General features: G+C 53.7%; 6 protein-coding genes across 6 annotated transcripts; 1 reads left to right on the top strand and 5 right to left on the bottom strand.

The window, feature by feature from the left end:
• Positions 1-107: 107 nt before the first annotated feature.
• AA0111_g7834 (Deoxyhypusine synthase) lies at positions 108-1,372 on the bottom strand (the record flags this gene model as incomplete). The annotated part of the gene is made up of 2 exons (XM_028654215.1): positions 108-968; positions 1,160-1,372. 2 exons carry the CDS (start codon positions 1,370-1,372, stop codon positions 108-110), a joined length of 1,074 nt encoding a protein of 357 aa, XP_028504723.1.
• Positions 1,373-2,740: 1,368 nt separating this feature from the next.
• On the top strand, positions 2,741-9,652 carry AA0111_g7833 (hypothetical protein; the record flags this gene model as incomplete). The annotated part of the gene is made up of 1 exon (XM_028654214.1): positions 2,741-9,652. The coding sequence occupies one exon, from the start codon at positions 2,741-2,743 to the stop codon at positions 9,650-9,652; it is 6,912 nt and encodes a 2,303-aa protein (XP_028504726.1).
• Positions 9,653-10,214: 562 nt separating this feature from the next.
• Positions 10,215-10,373, bottom strand: AA0111_g7832 (hypothetical protein; the record flags this gene model as incomplete). The annotated part of the gene is made up of 1 exon (XM_028654213.1): positions 10,215-10,373. The coding sequence occupies one exon, from the start codon at positions 10,371-10,373 to the stop codon at positions 10,215-10,217; it is 159 nt and encodes a 52-aa protein (XP_028504725.1).
• Positions 10,374-10,502: 129 nt separating this feature from the next.
• Positions 10,503-11,575, bottom strand: AA0111_g7831 (hypothetical protein; the record flags this gene model as incomplete). The annotated part of the gene is made up of 3 exons (XM_028654212.1): positions 10,503-10,981; positions 11,040-11,124; positions 11,189-11,575. 3 exons carry the CDS (start codon positions 11,573-11,575, stop codon positions 10,503-10,505), a joined length of 951 nt encoding a protein of 316 aa, XP_028504531.1.
• Positions 11,576-15,089: 3,514 nt separating this feature from the next.
• AA0111_g7830 (Transcription factor) lies at positions 15,090-17,440 on the bottom strand (the record flags this gene model as incomplete). The annotated part of the gene is made up of 5 exons (XM_028654211.1): positions 15,090-15,324; positions 15,379-15,462; positions 15,565-17,094; positions 17,147-17,246; positions 17,302-17,440. 5 exons carry the CDS (start codon positions 17,438-17,440, stop codon positions 15,090-15,092), a joined length of 2,088 nt encoding a protein of 695 aa, XP_028504727.1.
• Positions 17,441-17,734: 294 nt separating this feature from the next.
• On the bottom strand, positions 17,735-17,968 carry AA0111_g7829 (hypothetical protein; the record flags this gene model as incomplete). The annotated part of the gene is made up of 1 exon (XM_028654209.1): positions 17,735-17,968. One exon carries the CDS (start codon positions 17,966-17,968, stop codon positions 17,735-17,737), a length of 234 nt encoding a protein of 77 aa, XP_028504621.1.
• Positions 17,969-21,032: the final 3,064 nt, after the last annotated feature.

The raw sequence follows: 21,032 nt of genomic DNA, 5'->3' as shown, positions 1-21,032 counted from the left end.
GCTCCATACAGCAGTCATGGCTCCCATACCAGCCCACTTATTTCGGTCAACAGCAGTGTCTCCGTCACCATTATACGAGCTGTTGGTGTGCTACAAGTTGCATTTTGTCATTGCCCTTGCGACCGCTGAACCCGTGCGAACGTGGCCGCAACGATGAGCGGGAACACTACCGTCGCCTCTGCGTATACTTTGACGCTATCTCCATCTAGCTTGATCTTCCCCCAACTGACAGCCTCGTCTGGCCGCGCTCCCGCATCACTCCCGTCAAATTCTTGCGCCGTGTTGATGTACACCGCACTATCAGCTCCATTGCGCATCAAGTTCGCGTTGGCGATGTGATGCTTCACTAGTCCTCCACCTAGGACAATCATGCCGGTCCTCTTCGCGCGTACTGCGATCGTGTTTATCTTCCTGATGTCCTCTACGATGTCGACGCGTAGCTGTTCTGGCGACGACTTGAATGTGTGAAAGTACAACATGTCACCCAGGCTTCCGTCTGTCAGCGCCGGGCAAAACACTGGAATATCGTTCTTCCATGCCCAGTAGTAGACGGATCGCTCGTCGTCGATCTCCTTGCCCAGACGGTGGATGATCTTGCTTGGTGTCCAGTGCAATGGCTCGTCTGTCTTCTTACTTGCCTCCTGCTCCTCCAGCATCTTGTCCAGGATAGGCACTACCCAGTCCTCGAACGCGCAGTAGTTGCTGTTAGGGACGACAAGATTACCGATGCGGTTCATGCCCTTCGCTCGCAGCCCGGCGCCAGGAGTAGAGAAAGCACCGAGGTAGGTTGGCGCAAGACATTTGATGAAGTCTTCTTCAACACCGCCTGCAGTTGTCACGATGGCAGAGACGTGTTTGTGCTGGACCAGGTACCGTAGTGTCTCGCGCAGACCCGAAGATATGAGGTTCGACGTGTATCCAAGGAATATCGTCGTGGGCTCATTTGTCTCAGTGTCCTTCCATGCGCGCTGTTTCTCATTAGCAGGAACCCCAGGCTTCTCGATACGGTGGTGTCGCGTCGCCAAATCAGGCTAAATGTTTCGTCTTTCGGGACAGTGCACGGACGGGAACTTCCCGGCATACGCAAGTGCTGTCTCCGCACTTGACGCTGACACGCCGCAGCACGCGCATTCGGATATTCCGGGCAGAAGCAACTTACCATGTCGTTGATGATTCGCACAGCCTCTCCCACCGAAGTTGCCTGGAAGCCCATGTTGGCATAACCGCCCACCAGCTCCTCGACTGTGATGCTGCGCGACGTGTACTGGTTGAAGTCGATGCCCTGCACCTCTTGCGCACCCTCAGGCACGGGCTCGGATGGCTTCAAGACTGCATCAGTGGCGCCGGTAGGGGCCGAAGAGCTGCTAGCCATGGTGATAGGCGTTCTTGTGGTGAACGGTCGATGGAGCAGCACTGCCTGGATAATTTGACGTGTGTTCGGGCTGCTCGGCGCACTCTCGACGTTTGCAGCTTTCGTAATGTGCTATTTGTGAGTCGGTGCGGCGGCAGATTTTGACAAAAGGAAGCCCCCACACCCGTGGACTGAGCTAACGCATGGCAGTCTAATCCCTGCCACTGTGTGGCTAGTTCTCGGGTCGATCCTGCTAAGGAGGGTGCCAGCCCTTCTGTCATCAACGTCTGGAAGTGCCACAGTGTCGCGTCGTCACACGGTGCTACAGGCGGCATCTCAGTCGTGCGTCGTGTCCTTCGGCTGCCATGCATCGGTGTCTTGCTGGTGCTGGTGAAGGGCGCGGGTGGGATCGTCATCAAATCCCCTAGTGGAGCCAGGGCTGGAATCTGAAGCAAAACCAGCGGCTGCCACCCCTGCAGATAATCGAGAATGTTCAAATCTGTGTCCAATCAGAGACGGGCTGTCATGCTTGAATGGATTCCCCTCGCTAGGCCGTTGCAGGCCAGCCGGGGCGTCCATTTTGACTTGCAGGCATCCGTCATGGCTGCCCAGGTGCAGGTCAGTGCTTCGTTCTCGTGTCTGGTCTCCTCGACGTTCCCTTTCTCCTACCTTGCGACAACGACACCCGACACAACACCATGCTGCCACTGATCACCGGCGCGCTGCCTGGCTAAAGAGTCGCTCTACTCTTCATTTCCAGCACCAACAAGGTGCAGTCTCACGTGCCCGGGCCTCCCTCACAAAGAGACCCAGCGCCACGTCAACGGGCTGCAGAACATCTTCAACACGGCACGGGACTGCCTTTGTTGACTACCACGCGCTTCTTAACACTCACGGCCATCTTTGGACGACTTTTCCTGACCTCCAGCACCAGTTTGACGCGTTTGCAGCACGAAAAGGGCGTTTTGGGCGTAAAGGCGACGATAGCAGATCGAATCTCAGCTCCCGGCGCCGAGAAGCTGCACCTGTTCCACCACGGATCGGGGGTTTGGCGCTTTCCCTAATTTCCTGGTCTCGAAGCACGGGCCTTGCCGCTAGCGCCTCGTCTACCACGGCTTGCAAACACGAACTTCGATTGACGTCCTGTGGCCAACGTCAGTCTAGGACACCGCGATTCGCTCGACCAATTGTACTGTACTATTTGAGATCGACATAAGACACTATACCCGGCCATTTTCTCTTCTCTGTGCGACAGCTTCCCTTACGACGTTACTGCACGCGATTCAGACCTGCTATCACGACGGAGATTCGTCATCTGCTCTGACATACGACCTTTACCCGTGCCCATGCCGCAGTTGCAAGTTCCTTTTACAGTAAGAAATCATCAAGATGTCTGCCTCACGGTACCCGGAGAACGGCAGATATGCCCGCGACAGGTCTCCGCCCTATCGGGACCGAGACCGAAGGCCATCCAACTTTGGCGGCGGATACCCCCCAAGGGGTAACGAGACCTTCAGGCCAAATGCAGAGCCAGGTGGCTTTCAAAGAGAGATCCCCAAAGGTCCAAAATCACTTGCTGACCCGCCACGTGGCCCGCCGGTGGGTCCGCCATCAAGCGCGTCTGCAGCGCCACGCGATGAAAGAGGTCGAGGATTCGCTGGACGTGGTGAAGCCACACCGCTGCGAACTGCACCTCCATTGAGTAGCGGTCCTGGATTTCCGCACAACTCTCAAAACTCCTGGAGGGCAGACCGCGACCGAGATCGCGACTTTGATCGGCGTGAGAGACGGCCGACTCCACCAAGGCGGTCACCTATCCGGGACTCAAGAGATTCTCGCGACCAGAGGGATTTTGGACCGCGAGATCTAGATGTTAACCGCGCCCGACGAAATTCACGAGATGGCCCCCCCTCTGCGGGCTCAACCTACTCTGATCCCCCACCTCCTGGTACAGCGTCATCTTACCGTGGTAGTGGGATTGGACGTGGACGCGGTGGTTTCGCTGGACGCGGCCGAAACTTTCACAACGACGACCGCGATAGACATCACGACTCACGTGATCGCATTCCAGAACGAACATATCGACCGCGTAGTCGGACGCCCCCAAGGCGCCTAGAGAGAGACGTTCGTGAAGATCGTGATTTCGACAGGAGAGACCGCGATGACAGAAGGTTTCCCAGAGAATACGACTCCTACATTGGCCCAGCAGGGGCTGCGAAGCCTGGACTGCGGGCATTAGACACACATCGAGGTCCAGGTCCCTCTGATCTGCGACATCTGCCCGGTACACCCACAGGCCCAACACCGCACTCTGCTCATCATGCATCTCCGTCTGATAGACTAGGACCACAAGGTGATTCTTACTCGAGACGATCTTCCCTCGCCATTGATCCTCTCTCTGCCAAGGATCCTCGCCGCGAGCCAGGCAAAGACGAGGCTCTCCTAGCCAGCCGCGCAGAAGCGTCCAGAGAAAGGTACGCTCCGCGTGCTTCGTCGCCTCCTGCTTCCATCCCAGCCTTTGGCGGATCCAATGTTTGGAGGGCGCCTATTTCGGACAGTAAATCAAGCGCTGCCCCAGTAGCGCCATCGAAACCTGCTCAGTCTGCCCCTGCTCCTACTAATTCCTCTACTGCTCCGCTCACTCCCGCTACTCCCGTCACCCCAGTGAAGGCCGCCGTAGTCCCTACTGCACCAAAAGCGGCAATACCCCCAGGCCTTTCAACTTTACCGCCTACTGGACCAAAAGCCGATCGCGCGCCAGATCGTCCCTTGCTTACAGACGCTCCGAAACAAGAGAACAGAATGGCGCATCCAGCTCCAGCACGTATGGAACCACCTTCCATTCCACCTCACACTGTTCCGTCTCAGCCCACTGATGCATCAGCTTCAGACAATGTGGCTGCCAAGATTCCAATGTCGCCACAAATGCCTGCACCACCTAAAGCTCCATCCGTTATGCCAACGGCTCCTCCAACGGCTCCTAATGCGCCATCAGGTCCGGCGAAATCCCCTCCTCAGGGTCCTGCTCCACGACCGCGTGCGCCACCCACAGCCCCTCAAGCAGCTCTACGTGTCAACGTATCACCTTCGTTCTCTAGAGCGACTTTACCACAATACGCCCCTCGAGATGCATCTCCCGGTGCAAACCCCTCAGGTTTTGGTCCACGTGGCGGTAGTGGAGGAGGTTCTGCGATGAACACATCACCGCAAAGTTTACCAGCGAATATTCCGACAGGACCAAAGGCTGACCGAACACCGATGGCTCCTAGGCCGCTTCCATCTTACCCACAATCTGACCGACCTGGCTTCCCACCAGCTAGAGGTCCATTGAATGGAGGGCCCAAGAGTATGCAATGGGTACGACCTGGTTTCAATTCCAATCGACCTTCGGTCCCCACTAAGCGCGAATTTCCGGCGGAAGATCGGGAACGACCATTCGGCACTGCTCCCAAAGCCCCCCGACTTGAGAACAGTATCTCGGCAACGCAGACTCAACGAAACTCACAGGCCAAATCGGTGTCCCCGTCGTTCTCGCGCATCTCAACTGAACCCGAGCGGCCACGAGAACGTGCAGTGTCTGCGGAGCGTCCTGCGGCACCCTCACCCAAACCTACTCCGATCGAGACCAGGCGATACTCTGACGTAGTTATGGCAGAAGCGTCACCTCGCATGGCCAAACCACCTATGTCGGCTGCGTCATCCGCTCCGGAGGCTTTGCAAGACTCTGATGATGATCTTGATCTTGACGAGGAAGACTTCGCTGAATCTGAGGCGAAATACAACCGAGAACGAGCGCGCCTGGAAGCCAAACGGGTTGATCTAAGTGCTCCACATCTCCGAGCTACGACACCCTTGCAAGAGATCGTTTTGCTATCATGCTTGAACGTCGACCATCTCCCACAAACGCAGCCCGATGTGGAGCTTACCGAGGAAATAAGCACACCTTTGCTTCAGGAACAGGAACAGGAACAGGAGCAGGAATATTCACGTCCCTCACCTGCGCAAGAACTCCCTGTAAAGCCAGTTCCTGTCCAGCCGCTTCCAGAGAGTGTTACGGCAGATCTACCGACTCCCAAAGCTGAAGAGTCAGAGGACGTCGAGATGGAAGACAAAGAGGAGACCGAAGAAAGGTCGGCTGCGCCCGCGACAATGGCGCTTCGTCTGCGACGTGAAACTTCTGCCGAGCAGGAGACTCTACCCGACCTCAGCTCCTTGCCGTATCTAGGATCAGGTCCTCCAACGCCTCTATCCGACATTGGACAAGACCGACCGAATCTCTCTGATGATGTCATGAATGCCATTCGAAGCAAGTTGCGCAAGAGCATCGAGCCTGAACTAAACACCGATCAGATACTCGAAAGATACGCAGCTGCATACAGAGAGTGGCGAGTTGCAATCCGTCCTTTGGACGAAGAGCGCGATCAAGATGATCCGGACAGGCAGCCATCAGCTGAGCCCACACTGAAGGCCGTCACCCCAGATGTGCAGAACGCTGCGATGACTGGAATCCTGGACGGATCGCTAGCACCTACAGGCCGGAGAAGTCACGCAAGTCGGTGGGCTACTGAGCTTGATTTAGAAGCTGTTATCAAAGAGTCTTTGAAGACTGCAGAGGAAGAGAAGTTAGGGAAGAACAAGGAACCAAGGAAAGCCATGGCTGATCCGGAAAAGGAGGCTGATCTACCTTTGGAACTTACCGAGGCCGAGGCTCAGCGGAGAAGGTTTATTGACACTAATTTCCAGCGCGAACCCGGCCAAGGCATCTTCGTGTTCCATTACGAGCCACCAGAGGACGACTTCACTCCCGACGAACACCGCGTCATGGTGCAGAACTACAAGGATCAGTACGCTAAGAAATGGGGTAAGCTGGCTGAAGTCCTATACAAAGAAGTCGGGACCGAACGTACATACAAAGACTGTATCAATCACTACTATGCTACCAAATGGGGCAGAGAATACAAAGGCAAACTTCGGAAACCGCGAGCTTCCAGGAAACGTGGTGGAGCGGTCGGTCGTGGCCGTGGAGCTATCGCCAACATGGACCGACCCGAAGGACCCGGAGAGGATGGTTTGCCCTTGCCTGTTACTGATACTGGACGACCTAGGCGCTCAGCAGCACCCAAATTTGGCGCAATGGAGACTGAGTTCGACCCGATCACAGGAATTCTCATTCCAGGCCGTACACGCAGGCCGACTGATACCGACGACACACAAGAGAAGGCTATGCGGCGCGGAAAGGCTGCGAAGGATAAGCTCGGCCGGAAGGCAAAGAATATGCCACTTGCCGCGGCTCCCGTGGGTTCACCTATCAAGGTTGATCGTAAGGACAAGAACCTGGGAGTCAAGATGGAGGATGATCTCAGCAAACGGCCGATGGGCGATATGCCCATACCTATGCCCCTCATCCCTATGGAGGACCAGTTGATGCTACCTGGTGATTTGCAGCAGCTATCTGGCTTGCCAGGCAGCCTCATGGACCGACCGAAGACACAGCCTGGCGCGAGACCCGGTCCGTCTAGCTATTGGTCCGTCTCAGAGTTGCAAGACTTTGACAAGAATGTTGCACACTTTGGCACTGACTGGATAGCAATCGCAAACCACATGGGCACAAAAACGCATACCATGATCAAGAACCAATATCTGCGTCTCGTTGAGAGTGGCAAGCTAGACTTGGAGCAGGTAGCAAAAGAGGCAGATGCCCGAAGAGAACGAGGTGATGATCTAGGACCACCGCCAACGCCAACTCCAGCACCCAAGAGACGATACGAGAGTACGCAGGCGGGACCAATCCGTCCCATCGCACCCACGCCTGAACATGGTTCTCCACCTCCGAACCCGCTTGCGCTTCCCAAAGCATCTCCTCCGCATTCGACACCCTCTTCGAGGTTTTCCACCATTGCTCAAGCACCTATGCAAAGCAAGCCGATGGTGCCTCCACCCGGATATCCTGCCCTACCAGAGACTAGTCTTGCGTCTGTACCCCCAATACCACCACAGCAGTCGCCGCCCGCTCCACCTCAACGTGCGCAACCACAACAACATCATCACCAGCACTCCATGTCGCAGCATAAACCGCAGCCACAAGGGCCACGAGCTGGATACTTCTCAGAAGAGCCTTCAAGGTTTGAGGCACGACCACCCTCGCAACCATCGAACAGCCAACAACCACATAGACCACTGCAGCAGCAGCAGCCACAGCAGCAGCATGCCCCACCCCAGCCTCGCGCACAGGAGCAACATCATTCGCCTCTCTATCGTGGGCTTCACTATCAAGAACGAGACAGTGTGGGTAGGTCCGAAGTTCAGCAGGAGCAGGAGCATCAACGCCGGATGCATGAGCATAGGCGTCAAATATCACAGGAGATGTCACAACATAGACCTTTTGCTCCTGGTGCGGCACCGCCAATTATGCCGCCAGTACGTTCAAACTCTGGGATGAGGTCGCCAGAACGTCGTTCGTTGCCATTCTCACATTCCCGGCACCCATCACAAGCGCAATCACTCAATCAAGCTCCAGCGGACGTATACTCTCCGAGCCATGGCACTAGCCATGGTGCGCAACAACTGCCGCCCAGGTCGAGTATCCTTACACCGCCTGTCAAGGAGGAGCCTAGAAATCCTCCTCCGGTTAGCCTTCCTCCAGCGCAACCCCAAGCAATGCTGCATACACAGTTGCAACATCCTCAACGTGGTCCACCACCTATGCAGAATACCCCTCCACCTGCAGCATCAAAGCCAGCTGCAGAGCCACGCAAGTCTAACCTGATGTCGTTGCTCAATGACACCGACCCTGAGGAGCCTAGGCGTAAGAAACCTAGCGAACAAGGTCCACCATCGCATACCTCTACCCCTTTGCAATCAGCCCCAATCGCACCTCCTCCGACAACGCAAAGCTACTCATCTTCGTCAAGACGTTCGATTTACGAGGATTCCATGGCTGCTCAACCTCCGTATACTCGTCCATCTTCATATGCTCAGCAATCCTCGCTTCCCAATGCAGCACCGAACAGGCCAATCGACTTAACCGATGATAAACCACCAGCGAGTAGGCCGAGTCTGCGTGACAGTTGGCAAACCCAACAGCCGTTCCACCGAGGGCTATCCCAGACCCCACAGCTCACGCCACTTTCGTCAACGCCGTCTGGCCTGCCTCAGCCGCCGAATGTCAACGAGAGGATCTTTAGCAACCACCGTGCCGTCTTCTCTCAGCATAATACTCCGCGCCAAAATCCGACACCGCCACCTCTTGCCGGTTTCAACAATTCGCCGAACCCACATTCGCGCACGTCAAGCATAAGTGGACCGCCCGGGCCGTTGCCTCGACACGGCATCCCAAGCACCACTGCGGCGCAGCATGCCCAAGCAATGAGTGCATCAGCGCAGATTTTGCAGCCAAATCCATATGCCCAGGTTGATCCACCAGGAAGTGGTGTACCGCCATCCGGACCTATGGGCATGCGGCCCAGCCCACATCTGTCGACAAGCCACATGGCACAGCAAAGAGACGCATCTAGTCGCAACGACCACTCCCAAGCTTCCAACGCCAATCTGTCGTACTCAAACCCGCAGACGCCTAACGAGCATCCAGCGCATCCTTTCCAAGGGCTGAGCAGACTGACTGAGCCCTATCGTCCTCGCGATCCTCGTGACGCACACGATTTTGACCCTCGTCACTCAGACCGCGACACCAGCCGAGAACTATCTCAAAGGACTGAATATCTACGTGAACAACTTTCCAATCCTGCATTGCGTGCGAACGGTCCTCCGATGCACGAAGATATACGATTTCAGCCTCAAGATCGAGGGTATCTCTCTCAACGCTCACAGACCCCGCTGTCTAGGTCGGAGCATGGTCAACCTCCACCTCTGCAACATCCTCCGCACTCGTCACTTGGCGTAGCAAATCAGGCGCTCTATGGTCAACGTCCTCCCGAAGAACCGCATCGTTTCATGCGCGATCCTCGCGATCGCAGCATGACAGACCGTATCCGCGAAGAGCAAGCCCAAGCTCAACACCAGGCAGCGATGAATCGAGATGAACACATGCGAAGAGAAGCTGAGCGAGACGTGAGGGAACGGGAACGGGAAATGCGCGAAAGCCATGCACGAGATGCGCATTACAGGGAAAGCATCATGCGAGGAAGAGCTGAGATGAGGGGTCCGCCGCCACCACAAGCCCCCAGCTCAGGACCAGGGTCAATACACGATCCACGGCCCCCTGCAGGACCCATGGACTGGGTGAGCGGAGTGCGACATCCACAGGGACATCCACAGGATCGTGGTCCATGGCAGCAGCGATAGGAAATTTGCTAGATACGGGAGTTTCTGATATTACATGCTCTGCGCATATAATTTCCTTTGTGTGTTGATAGATATACTAGCGTCTCGGTGTCATGTTTCTAGACGCCTTGCTTTCTCGTGTTTGAAGAAGAAGCCGATGACGATACCGTGCGGTAGTCATGCTTTGGCGTTGGGTGGTATTTGTCCTGCGCTGCCTTTTGTGATATCAGAGCGAATGATTGGAGCGCAGAAAGAGAAGGTTTTTCGAACCTTTCTTGTAGAAACTTGTAGTGTATTATACGTAAAGTAGCTGTCAGGCTAATTGAGAAATGTTTGGATGAACATATTCATTGATTGATTTGGATCTTGCTGTGTACGTGTATCTGATTTTCTAACAAGTCGTAGTCAATGTTATCGCTCACTGCGACAACTATAAGAAACATGAGATTTCTGCTCCCCAGCGCTGAAGGTTGCAGTGCAAAATTGGTGGAACCGTCCTTGGGAAGTTGATCACTCTTTCTTAACGTCAACAGCCCTAAGCATTACTGGCCATACGTCTTCGCTCATCGAGACCACCTAGAGCTCAACGGCGATAAGCCTCGGTAACAAAGCCATCCCATTCCTCCTTCAAATCATCCTCCAAGTTACCACCAGCCATCCTGGTGCCCTCGAAAACCAAATCGCCAACACCCGGCACCTCGTAGAGACAGCCATCCACCATACCATCTCTGAAGAACGTCATCGTACCAGTGCACTTACGACCAAACGTCAGCTTACCGGTGTTTAGATCACGAAGACGCCATCCCAGTGAACAAGGTAGACCTAGGCTGTTGGAGTCACTTGGACTTGGGTTCATCTGGATGATACCATCTCAAGTGCCCCAGCGAAATGTCGCCCACCATAAGCCACGGGAGGAATCGCGAGCGAGCGTGAGGTCGAGGTTATAATCGTCGAAAACGGAGCTAGCACTTGCACAATCGATGGAGTAAGTACCGCTGAGGAGTAGCGAAGGCTCGGGTTGATAGTGGTTTTGGTATGGGTCGGACTTGATGTATGGAGAGGAGCGCATCGGCGTTGGATCGTACTGCTCCTGCTTGACGCGAGATCGTGAAGGGGTTGATGACGGTGTTGAGATGCGGCTCTCTTTCTTGACGGTGGAGACAGATCGCTTTGTTGTGGGCTCCTTCTTGACTCTTGCTACTTTCTGTGGCGTCGCTACCGGACTGGACACGTTGCTGTCCGCGCGCTTACGCTTAGCTGGTGATGACTTGTCTGGGGTGTTTTGGCTAGCCTGTTGTGTGTGTATATAATGACTGTATGGTGATCCTCCGGAAGTCAGGGTTAGATTGACTTTAGTGCAGCGTCAGCACTGGGGAAGACACCTAGGTATCAAGGATTGTAAGCCTACCAGAGACGTTGACACCACGAGTTACACCATGAGAACTGCCGATACTTGGACTGCCGACAGTGCTAGATTTAGGCGTCTTCTTGCCCTACAGAGGTAAAGATACGAATTCAGTATATATCTCACATAACTTCCGTACAGTGACAACTTACCAAAATGGCACCCTTCTTTAACTTTCTATTCTCTGCCTCCCACTCTGCTTTTAATTCGCTCTCCAACTTCGAAATCCACGCTGGCATCTCAAGCTTGAATTGATTCATGGCATTCAGGAGTCGCACTTTCGCCGCGTTCTCGTCCTTTGTAACTGGCAAACCATAGTGAATGAGCTGGGCAGCATAGAAATGCCACACTTGATCCTTTACTGGTGTCGCGACTTCGGGCTTTTTACCCTTGTTGTATAGATTGGGTGCTTCCGGACGGAGGAGAGCCGCAAGCTCACCGACACTGGCGCGCGTATGATGATTCCCGCCAGGGTCTGCGTAGAGGACGGAGGAGTAAACGAAGTCGCCGCGGCGGACTGGAGGGGCAAATGCTGCCATATCTCTGCTCTGACGCCGGCCAAAGCAGGCTACAGTCTGTGCAGAAAATCGTTTGGAGAACGTGTGTTTGAGAAGGTGGGGTTATTCGTGGAGTGAACCCCTTGAACCGACGGTAGGCTACCAATGGAGCTATGATCCGTACCTGGTTAGAAGGATATCCAGCGCTTATCTCAATACATTCAGAGCGCTCTTGAAAATGTTCAGACGATTCAAATGCTATATCTGGTAATCCGATTCGACTGTTAGCCTATGTCTTTGTCCTCGTCAGAAACTTGAGATTACATTATCCTCTAGCTTTCAGTTTTTAGTCTCTTCCTTAGCTCTCATGTTCATCATATCCCTGGTTTCCTTCTTGACCTAACGTTCTTTTTCATGGTACCTAGGTAGGTTAGAAGGCCGAACATGTTGCGCGAAAGGTTTATATAGAACTGCGCGTCAAATGTTTGATGTCGGCGGCACTTGATCTACCCGTTTTTATTCGATGCACACGAAATCACAGCTTTCTTGAACTCACTCAATAGTCTCTCATGTAGAGGTGCATATTTTGGTTTGGATGCTATTACTAACATTATTTCCGCAATCGTTGACACCCGCGACATCGAGTGGGCCTATATCGAGATTGACAACATCGCAGACATGCTGCTTCAAAAATTCAACTCGAGATACCGAGTTTTCTAACAGAGACTCTATCGAGACGTTGTTGGCTTTGAGAATTTTGTGTGCAGTCTCTGAAGGTCAACAAGTCATGATGTCTTGCCTCAACCAAGGCACATTGGACACGTTTGCAAAGACATGAAGGCAAGGCACACATCATAGCCAAGAACTTCCAAGCAAACACATGTCAAGCTGTAAGCACGTGGGATGCACCTGTGTATAGCGTAGCATTGTAACTTCGAGATCAGCTAAGCAGGGTGATTATAACCTATGTAGCCTTCATATACCCCGCAGATTCGATCAAGATAAAGCTCTTATGTCGAGTCGCTTGCGCACATAGCCAATCTTGAAGGAAACGGAATGTATTCACCTTGACGTCTGGTAAATTCGCTGGCCTCGCTTCCTTTCTCAGAAAAGGGGCACCCAAAAGTATCTAGGTAGGTAGCTAAGTGCATCATCCTAAGATGAGTGTCTCGACTCATCGTCGATCTAGCACATTGAACTTCGAAGCAAAATGAATGCGCGGTCAAATTGTTCATCATCTCGACCTTTTAGCCGTACTTAGGCAACAAGACCAAAGCTCGCATGCGTAGGTATGTGAGGTCTGAGCTATTTGTTACTACCTAAATATCATCTACCCTGCAAGACTCAAGGGTATTTCCCCACAAGCACACACTACGGACACCGCTTAGTACTTCACAAGAAAAACAATCTATACACAAACTACTCAAGAAGTGATCACGTAATCGTCCAACTGATTTGAGGTAGCATCGGCACGTTGAAATGAACAAGGATAAGCAAATTACCCTACCTTTGGCGATGGCGAACTAATACCGCAACATCATCTTACACACAACCACTCACAGACCGCGCGTTATCCTCCTGGACAAATGTACATGGTATCCCTACAACGGTGGCACAAAGTCCCGAAAAGAGAAAACATACGGCATGAGCAAGCTGCTCCCGTAAGCGTACCACAAAGCACGCCTAGACACGGCAGCAACGTTCCCGTCAAAAAGAAACTTGTCCACAGACCATAGGGGTACTTCTTCGCGCTTTCTAGCTCGGGGCTACACATGCACCCTGTCTTTTCCCTCCACTTCGCGCTATGCAATCGCGAGATCGAACAATACGGTTGCACTTTGATCGGCATATAAGCGAGGTGTACCAGTCGGCAGCCCTCCGAACAGGTGCTCTTATACGGCTTTTTCGAGGTACCTGCCCAACTGTGAATATAGAAACCTTGAATCGGCGATTAGCGAGAAGTACCGCTTAGGACCCCTCCCACTGCGTCTCCCCGAATGCTCAACACTCATACCACCATGTGTTCATACCGATTGCATGCCAAATATCATCTTACTGCAACTAAGTAGCAAGTACGCACTAAGCCTGGACATCATGAATATAGCAAAAGAACCAGGCAGTGTTCGTAAGCCGTAGTATCCATCAGCCAATCCCTCCCGGACTCCGAGACCGTGTCGGTAGAAGCCAACTCCTACACTACACACCGCCCCAAGTTTGCCATCCACAGCCACAAGTCCGATAATCTCAACGTACAGTGCCACCACCGCCATCCAAAAAGCCCACCCAAAAAGCCTACCCAAAAGCCCATATGCATAGCCCCACCCCCCACGTGTCCGCCATCCAGAAACCCACCACACAAATTCCCATCTCCACTCATCCACATCATCTGCACAGACACCGTTCACGCAAACCAACAAAAAGATATGTATGTGTGCCTCTCTCCACCGCCGCTCCGACCTTGTCCGGCAAGCCACACGCGAGCCATATGTTAGCAGCACGTCCCCCAGTCCCTCGTCCGATTCTACCTAAGTTTGCTTTGCGGCACGGTGCAGTTGCGGCACAGTACTATACATCTGCTGCATGGCATGGCATATGTACGGCGCAGTACTTCTGAAACAAGCGCGTTGGCCATATGTGACGTAAACATGTGCAGGAGGCGAGGTAAGATGAAGTGTTGGTTTGGGCAGGGGTGAGAGGCGAATTGTCGGTATGACTATTTGCGAAGTGCGCGAGGTGGGTATTGTATGCTGATGCTGTGCTATGCTGTTCAGTGGGGCAAGGCGGGGATCAAGATATGTGCTCATGGCAAGTGTGACGAGATGAAGTGCTGTTTCATCTTGAGTGCTGCTTTGTGAAAGCATTGATGTGATGTGACTGAGGATGCAATGCAGGATGAAGTGGGTATTGACAGCGATGGTCACTATGGTCAAAGGGCAGGCGAGTATCACGGCAATGAAGATAAGGTTGCAGTTATGCGTTTTGCATTGAGTTCAAATATTATACACACGCCGCCTCTTGAAGAGGACAGACGTAAACCACCAAGCTACCTGCATATCTTCAAAGATAAAACAGCAACGATATGCGTATACGTGCGCTTCAAATGGTATCCAAACTTCCCAGTCCACCATCAAACAACTTTTGCAACAAAGCAAACCATGCCACCAAGGATATATCCATCAACAAGCGCTGAGCAACAGATCGGAAAGGGCAGAAAAAGAAAAGAAAAAAGAGAAAGAAACGTGAAACGATGAGACGAGAAAAAGAAGTGGTACTCATGTTCGTAGTGTTGTGTCGTCACCCAATCCCCCAAAAGCCGGTGGTATCACACCATCCCCTAGCTCCGAAGGTTGGAAAGGAAAAAGAAAAACAGATGCAGCGCGGACATGGAAAGTGTATGCCGGTAACACAAGAACAGACATCGGTCTAAGAGGATTAAACGCGAAGTGGAACAAGAAGATTGAACAAAAAACAGCAGACTGGTATCCTTCTAGATGGCTGCGCCCTTGATTGCGCCGAAATGCTCATGTCACGTGTGTAACGTCGTGATAGGGTATGCTCAGTAGTGGCTGCCGGCCATGAGGCTGTGTTGTGGTGGCGCCATGGTCATGCCGAGTCCTGGACCGGGAATATCGTTGATAGAGTGCGACAGGCCGAGGTACTCGTTGCCAGACTCGGGCGAAAGCTCGTCTTGAAGCGAGTTGAGGTGATCATCCTCGCCTTCAAGGTCTTCTTCCTCTTGGTAGTCGCTCAGCGGCTCGCCGTCAGCGCGGGGCTCGTGTGTGCGACGATGTCTGATGAATTAATTAGTATGTGATTTATAATTGGATGTCAACATGGGTACTCACTGGGCAAGGTTGTCTGAGCGCGAGAAGGCCTTGTTGCACAACGGGCAAACGTATGGTCGTTCTTGTGTGTGGGTGCGTACGTGTCTAAGCGCCAGGTCAGCGTCTATGCAAAACAACAAAAATAGTGGAGATTCAAGTGACCTTGTGTCACAAAAATAGAATGATGGGGACATTGTGAGCGCTTACCTCTTGAGGTGTTCTAATCTCTTGAAGAGACGACCACATGTGGGGATCGGGCAGGAGTGCGATTTCTGGGGGTACGGGCCGATTTCCATCATGGTAGCACTGCGGGCGCGTCGGAAAACGGGTCCTGCACCGGCGGTACGAGCGACTGCGCTGTGCTGGAGAGGGCTCTCAAATAGTTCGCCGTTGACCAGGGTGTTCAGGTCATCGTGGTGCAGCGAAGCCGATTGTGGCTCCGGGCTCTCCTCAACGGTGTTGAGTGGGGTACCCTGTCGGGACATGTCCATGTGAGGCTTCGCCTCAGGCATCTGAGGGTAGCTTGTACCGTTCTGGCTGTTGGGCGAGTTGTGGTTTGACTCGTCGACCTCAGCAAGGGGAACGACGGAGCTTGACATTGATCGCCTCAGATCACTTGGGCGGTGGACCTGGTGAGCACCGGCACCGGAAGCGGTGACAGCGGCGGCAATGCCCGCGGAGAGAGACGAACGCCTCCTACGTTGCTTGTAGGTAGGTGAACCTTCAATGACGGAGTAGACGTTGCCAGGAGCGAATGGCCGTGAGACACCAGGGTAGCCAGATCCCATCAAGTTCGATGGTGGCATGTTCATCAGAGGGTTGAATGTGTTGGGAACTGGAAGGTCTGGGATGGCGCTGTAAAGACCAGTGTCCTCGTTCGCAATGTAGGCAGGCTCAGCACCAAGGCCAATTTGGTGTTGAGGAGGGGTCAATGGCTCGAAGGACATGCCGCGGGTGCTATAATCCTCGTAGTGAGAAGAGACGAAAGATGGTGCAGGCGAGTACTCCATGTACGCAGGCATCGAGCTGTGACGCTGGTGGACTTGCGACAAGGGGATACCGTTGCGGTCGTACTGGAAAGACTGGCTGAGCTCGCGGTGCTCTCGGCTCTTGACAACTGTGTTTTGCATGGAAGGAGGCATTGACATTTGCTGGTGGTACTGGGCCATTGGGTCTTCGTGGTGCATTGGTTGCTGCATCTGCTGCTGCTGCATCTGGGGCATGGGCTGCTGGACAGGGACCATGGTTGGTGGAGGCATGGACATCTCGCGCATGTCAGGCGATGTGCTCTGGTACGAAGGCTGCACGTTGTTGTTGAACGACGAGGAGTTTGTTTGTTGTGCCTTGGTAAGCTGCTCAAAGAGCGACTGTGATGAATCGAACTCGAAAGAGAGCGCAGGCTCACTGACTGCCATGGTGGTTGCCTCCTGGCCCATCTTCTCACGCTTCAGGTCGCGCTCAAGGGCATCGAGGAAAAGCCTGTCGTGCGGTACACTGTACCAGTAGAAGACCTTCTGCTTCTTCTGTGTTCGGATGCAGTTGTTCTTGTACAAGAAGTCAAGGAATGCGCTCTTGGGTTCTTCCAGCGATGCATCTGTGCCGGATTTCAGGTTGCGCAGATCTGAGAAGATACCCTCTTCGAACTTCTTCGAGTTCTTCACTGGGCGGCCAAAGGCCTGGAATCTGAATGACAAGCATCGCACAATATCTGTGCCTGAGATATGGAAAAGGTTGTTCCTAGGCATTGTTAGGATCGTGAGCAAAGTAGGGAAATAAATACGAGACTTACCATAGAACACACGAGACGTATTCGCCTGTTGGTAGAAGAAAGCGGCGGATGTACTGGTCGGGTTGCCAGTCTACGGGCGCCGATATGAGGAAGTACTTGACTGCGGTGGTGTTAGCAAGCTACACAAAAGGTCCATGCGCGGCGCAGGCACGTACGGTTGTCGACCTGCTGCAGGGCAACGACACTGTCCGGCGGGAGGCTTTGCTGAGCGTCCTGGTCTAATAAGAAAGTCTCGGGCGCGACAGATCGTGCCTGAGGCGGCGGCATCTGTTGGTGGTGTTGTGATGGATACATGGTGCGCTGCAACACGTTCCTCTATACAAGTGTTTGAAGTGGGAACGTCAGACGCGGTGGCCCGAAGATGGGTTGATGATGGAACACGAGGGTCTTGCTCGACGAGGACCTGCCAGGATCGAAAACGAAAGAGTGTCAGGCTATGTTTAAAAGGATACGATAATAAAACGCGACTGTGAGGCGGATAATAAAAACGTGAGGAACCTGCCTCAGATAGCAGTCTCAAGAATTCACCAAGAAGGTACAGCTCTGGGAGGGGATACGAAACGCAAATCTGAGGGGGCAGCGGCAGCTTTAGGTGTCGGAGGGCGTGTGAAACAGGAGACTAGTGGTCTCACATTGATCTATTTCCGCACACCAGTCAGCGGCCTGGCCAGTGCAGGTAGCGCGGCCAATTGGGGCGCCGAGGCGAGAGCAAAGGCCAGGTTGGTCGGCAGGGGTGTTGGCGACTCGTGTGGGACGCCCGTGCATGCCTGCCGTGATGAGGGCGCGCGAAAAGTTGGCTAATGTGCTGGCCTGGGCGCCCATGCGCTGGGACGCTGCTGGCGGACGAGGTGGTCAAGGTGGAGAGCGGCTTTTTTTGCTCTGGGATGCTTCCTTGCTGCGCTGGCTCATTTCCCCGGGCGCATGTTACTGGGACGCGCACTGGGTGCGCTGCGTGCCTGGGTCGCCCTTTCCTCGCGCCTTGTTCACTCCTGCCTTCCCTGCTGCTGCTCGCCGCTCGCACCTGCCCTGCGCGCTGCCCTCGGCGCAGAGGCCACATCCGGTCTAGCCCCGCCTTTTCCACGACGCGCGAAAACCTTAAGCCTCGCTTGCAGCCCACCACGAGGCCCTCGAGACACAGACGTCCAGTTTGCCCATCTTGAGTATTGATCATCGCGGTCCGCCGCTGCTGCTTCATGCCATGGGAAAACACGCTTCTTGCGTCAGTTTAGCTCGACGATCCGGCCAAGGAACCGTCGTCCATGTCCACGTCCAGCGGCCATCGTCATGTGCCTCTAGCCCCAGAGGCGCAACTTTGCAGCCACCTGGAAGCCCGCCGTCTCTCTTCGTCCCATGGTCGCAAACACAATATCATATCTCGCATTCGGCACAACCGTCGACCTGCCTTGCTTGCGACATTTCCTTTTTTTGCCGCATCCGGCCGCTGTCAAATGTGCCCTCCGCCCACACCCTCATTGCTGCTAGCCACTTTCCTGGTGCTGTTGTGAACCATGTTTGCCTGCCTGCCATGGCCGGCAATCGTGACGCGCAGAGCATCCATCAACAAGGTTGCGCTACGGATGCAGGAACATCACACACCCTGAACTTCTGCTCGCTGCACCTTCGTGCAAATTCGGCCAAAGCGTCACGGGTACATGTCGTCAATGACTACACCACCCAGCCTCGTCGCTGAAGTCATCACTTGTGGCTGGTCAAATGTCCATCTGAGGTGCGTCTAGATGCAGGAACCAGCAGAAGGATCACACTGGGCATCGTTTGATCTCCATCTGAAACACGCTCTTTAGCCAGTCTGCGGGAGCGGCCATCGGCTCTTGCAAATCTCCATGTCATCGCAGAGCTGCATTCCCATCCAATCTGTCGCTGTTTGCTCGTCACCTCTTCACGTCCGGAGTTGTCATCCACACATTAAGAGCGCGCCCTCTGCCATGCACTGAAGCCTCTCTGCGCGGCGTCACGCTCCGCTCGCAAGCCAGTGAGATAGCGGAACTCGTTTCAGAACTTACTTTTGACTAGCCGTTACCCACCGGTTGTCTTCGCTTATTGGTCGGGGAACGAATCAAAACCTTCGGCGGCATTCCCTCTCGCGTACAAGCGCTGCCCGCTCGGAATGTAATAGGGCACCATTACCTGGACATTCATGCGTTATGAAGACTTGATGTCACAGACACCGCGTACATACTTGCGCTCCAAGCTTTTGCTTGCAATTCACAAGGTGGGCATGTCTGCTGGTGGAGCTGCACATGAATGCTGGACTCATAGCACCCCACCATATGCATTCAACGAGTCGCAACTCCACACTAATCAACGTTTCCTCACCGATTGCGGACTGTGCGATGCTTTCGGTATACTCCTGTCCGACGCGATAATCGGGCGAACCCATATCTGAATCCACGACACAAACATCGGCGCCGTTTCTGCGGAGACTCGTGCTCGATCGTAGACCTGCAGTACCGTTGCCGAAAACAAATCATCGCGGGGATACAAGTGTACTAGTGATGACACGCTTGACGGAGTAAACAACATTTTGGGTTGGTGGGAAAGTGTACCTGCGTTAGCGGAGGCTGGAGTCGCACTCCTGAAACTCATGGCCCTCAGGCCAACTGCCGGAACGGGACACGAGATGCCGGTCAAAAGTGGAATGGCCTTCGCTTCAACGTCGCCTGTGATGAGGACCTGCATGCAAAAATCTGCGCTTGTCCTTATCATGCCATGTTATAGCAGAACTAGATCTGATGCATGCGGTGCAAACCACCACCTGGAATATTGAATAACCGTTAGTGCTATTGACAAGTCATGACTTGCAGCAACAGATAGGAAGTATCCTTCAGGAAAAGGGATGGCGGGTGTGCACTTCCGTCGATAACGTGTTTTGAGTAATCTGCTTTGGCGACTTGGTCGAGCAGCCGACGACAATGAAGTAGCCTGGCAAGTTTAGCCGTTGCAACCGCATGGATACTTGATAGACCCCTTTCAGTCTGCATCAAGCAACCTGGGCAGAATCCACATGTCAAAAGCTTGAAGTTCGCCCATTGCGCAAGCAGAGTTCCATACCGTTGTCGCATGCTTGAGGCTGCTCGATTCTGGCAGGCGTAACGAGGCAAGTCAGTGCACATCTATGCACATGGCAACGTGGGCAGAACAGCCGAAGCAGGGTCGTTTCCGCGTTTAGGTCGTTGATCTGCCATCCGTGTATCAGATTTCGGAGGCTCGGTATCAGATTGTCGGCAGTTTCACGTCAATTTGTCACTTTGCAGAATGGTCCACGAGGACGACGACATTGCCATTATCAGCGCATCGCGGGATGATCAGACTGACCGTGGGTAGTTCTTGCCGGCTCGAGCCTGAGGTGATCTGGAGATCAGTAAGTGCTCGTCGAAGATCCAACGCTAGACAAACATGGGAAATGTACCTTGGTTGTGTAAGCCGAACATTTCCGGTGAACTGTGAAGAGCTGAATCCTGTGTTGGCATTACGTTCTTCTGGAACGTTTCTACGTGCCTTCCTACCGAGCCCCACTCCGCTCGTCGTCATTGCGCAATAATCTCAGGTGAGGTTATGGCGTGGACGCAGGACGATTAGAGTTCCTGAGCGGATACAGTGGGCTGCTAACGAAGCGAAGCCACCAACTATCTCCTAGTGTCTTGATGCACAACGCATGACACAGGGCAAACCCAAAGTCAATTCCGGAGACAAGCTACTGCAGCCACTCAGAAGGACGGCCCGTAGCACGTAGAGAAGGTGTGCGATTTCACCCAGGATTGCTGAGCCTTTCGAGTGGCGAAAATAGCAACACCTGTTCCAGTGGGCTTAGGGGCAAGGCTACAGGCAGTTTCCTGTCTCAGAGACATACTATAGATGTAAGCTAGTG

Source organism: Alternaria arborescens (genome assembly GCF_004154835.1).
Source record: "Alternaria arborescens strain FERA 675 chromosome Unknown contig_18, whole genome shotgun sequence".
Classification (NCBI taxonomy): domain Eukaryota; kingdom Fungi; phylum Ascomycota; class Dothideomycetes; order Pleosporales; family Pleosporaceae; genus Alternaria; species Alternaria arborescens.
Note: the sequence above shows the minus strand (reverse complement) of the source record. Positions and strands in the feature narration are given on the sequence as shown.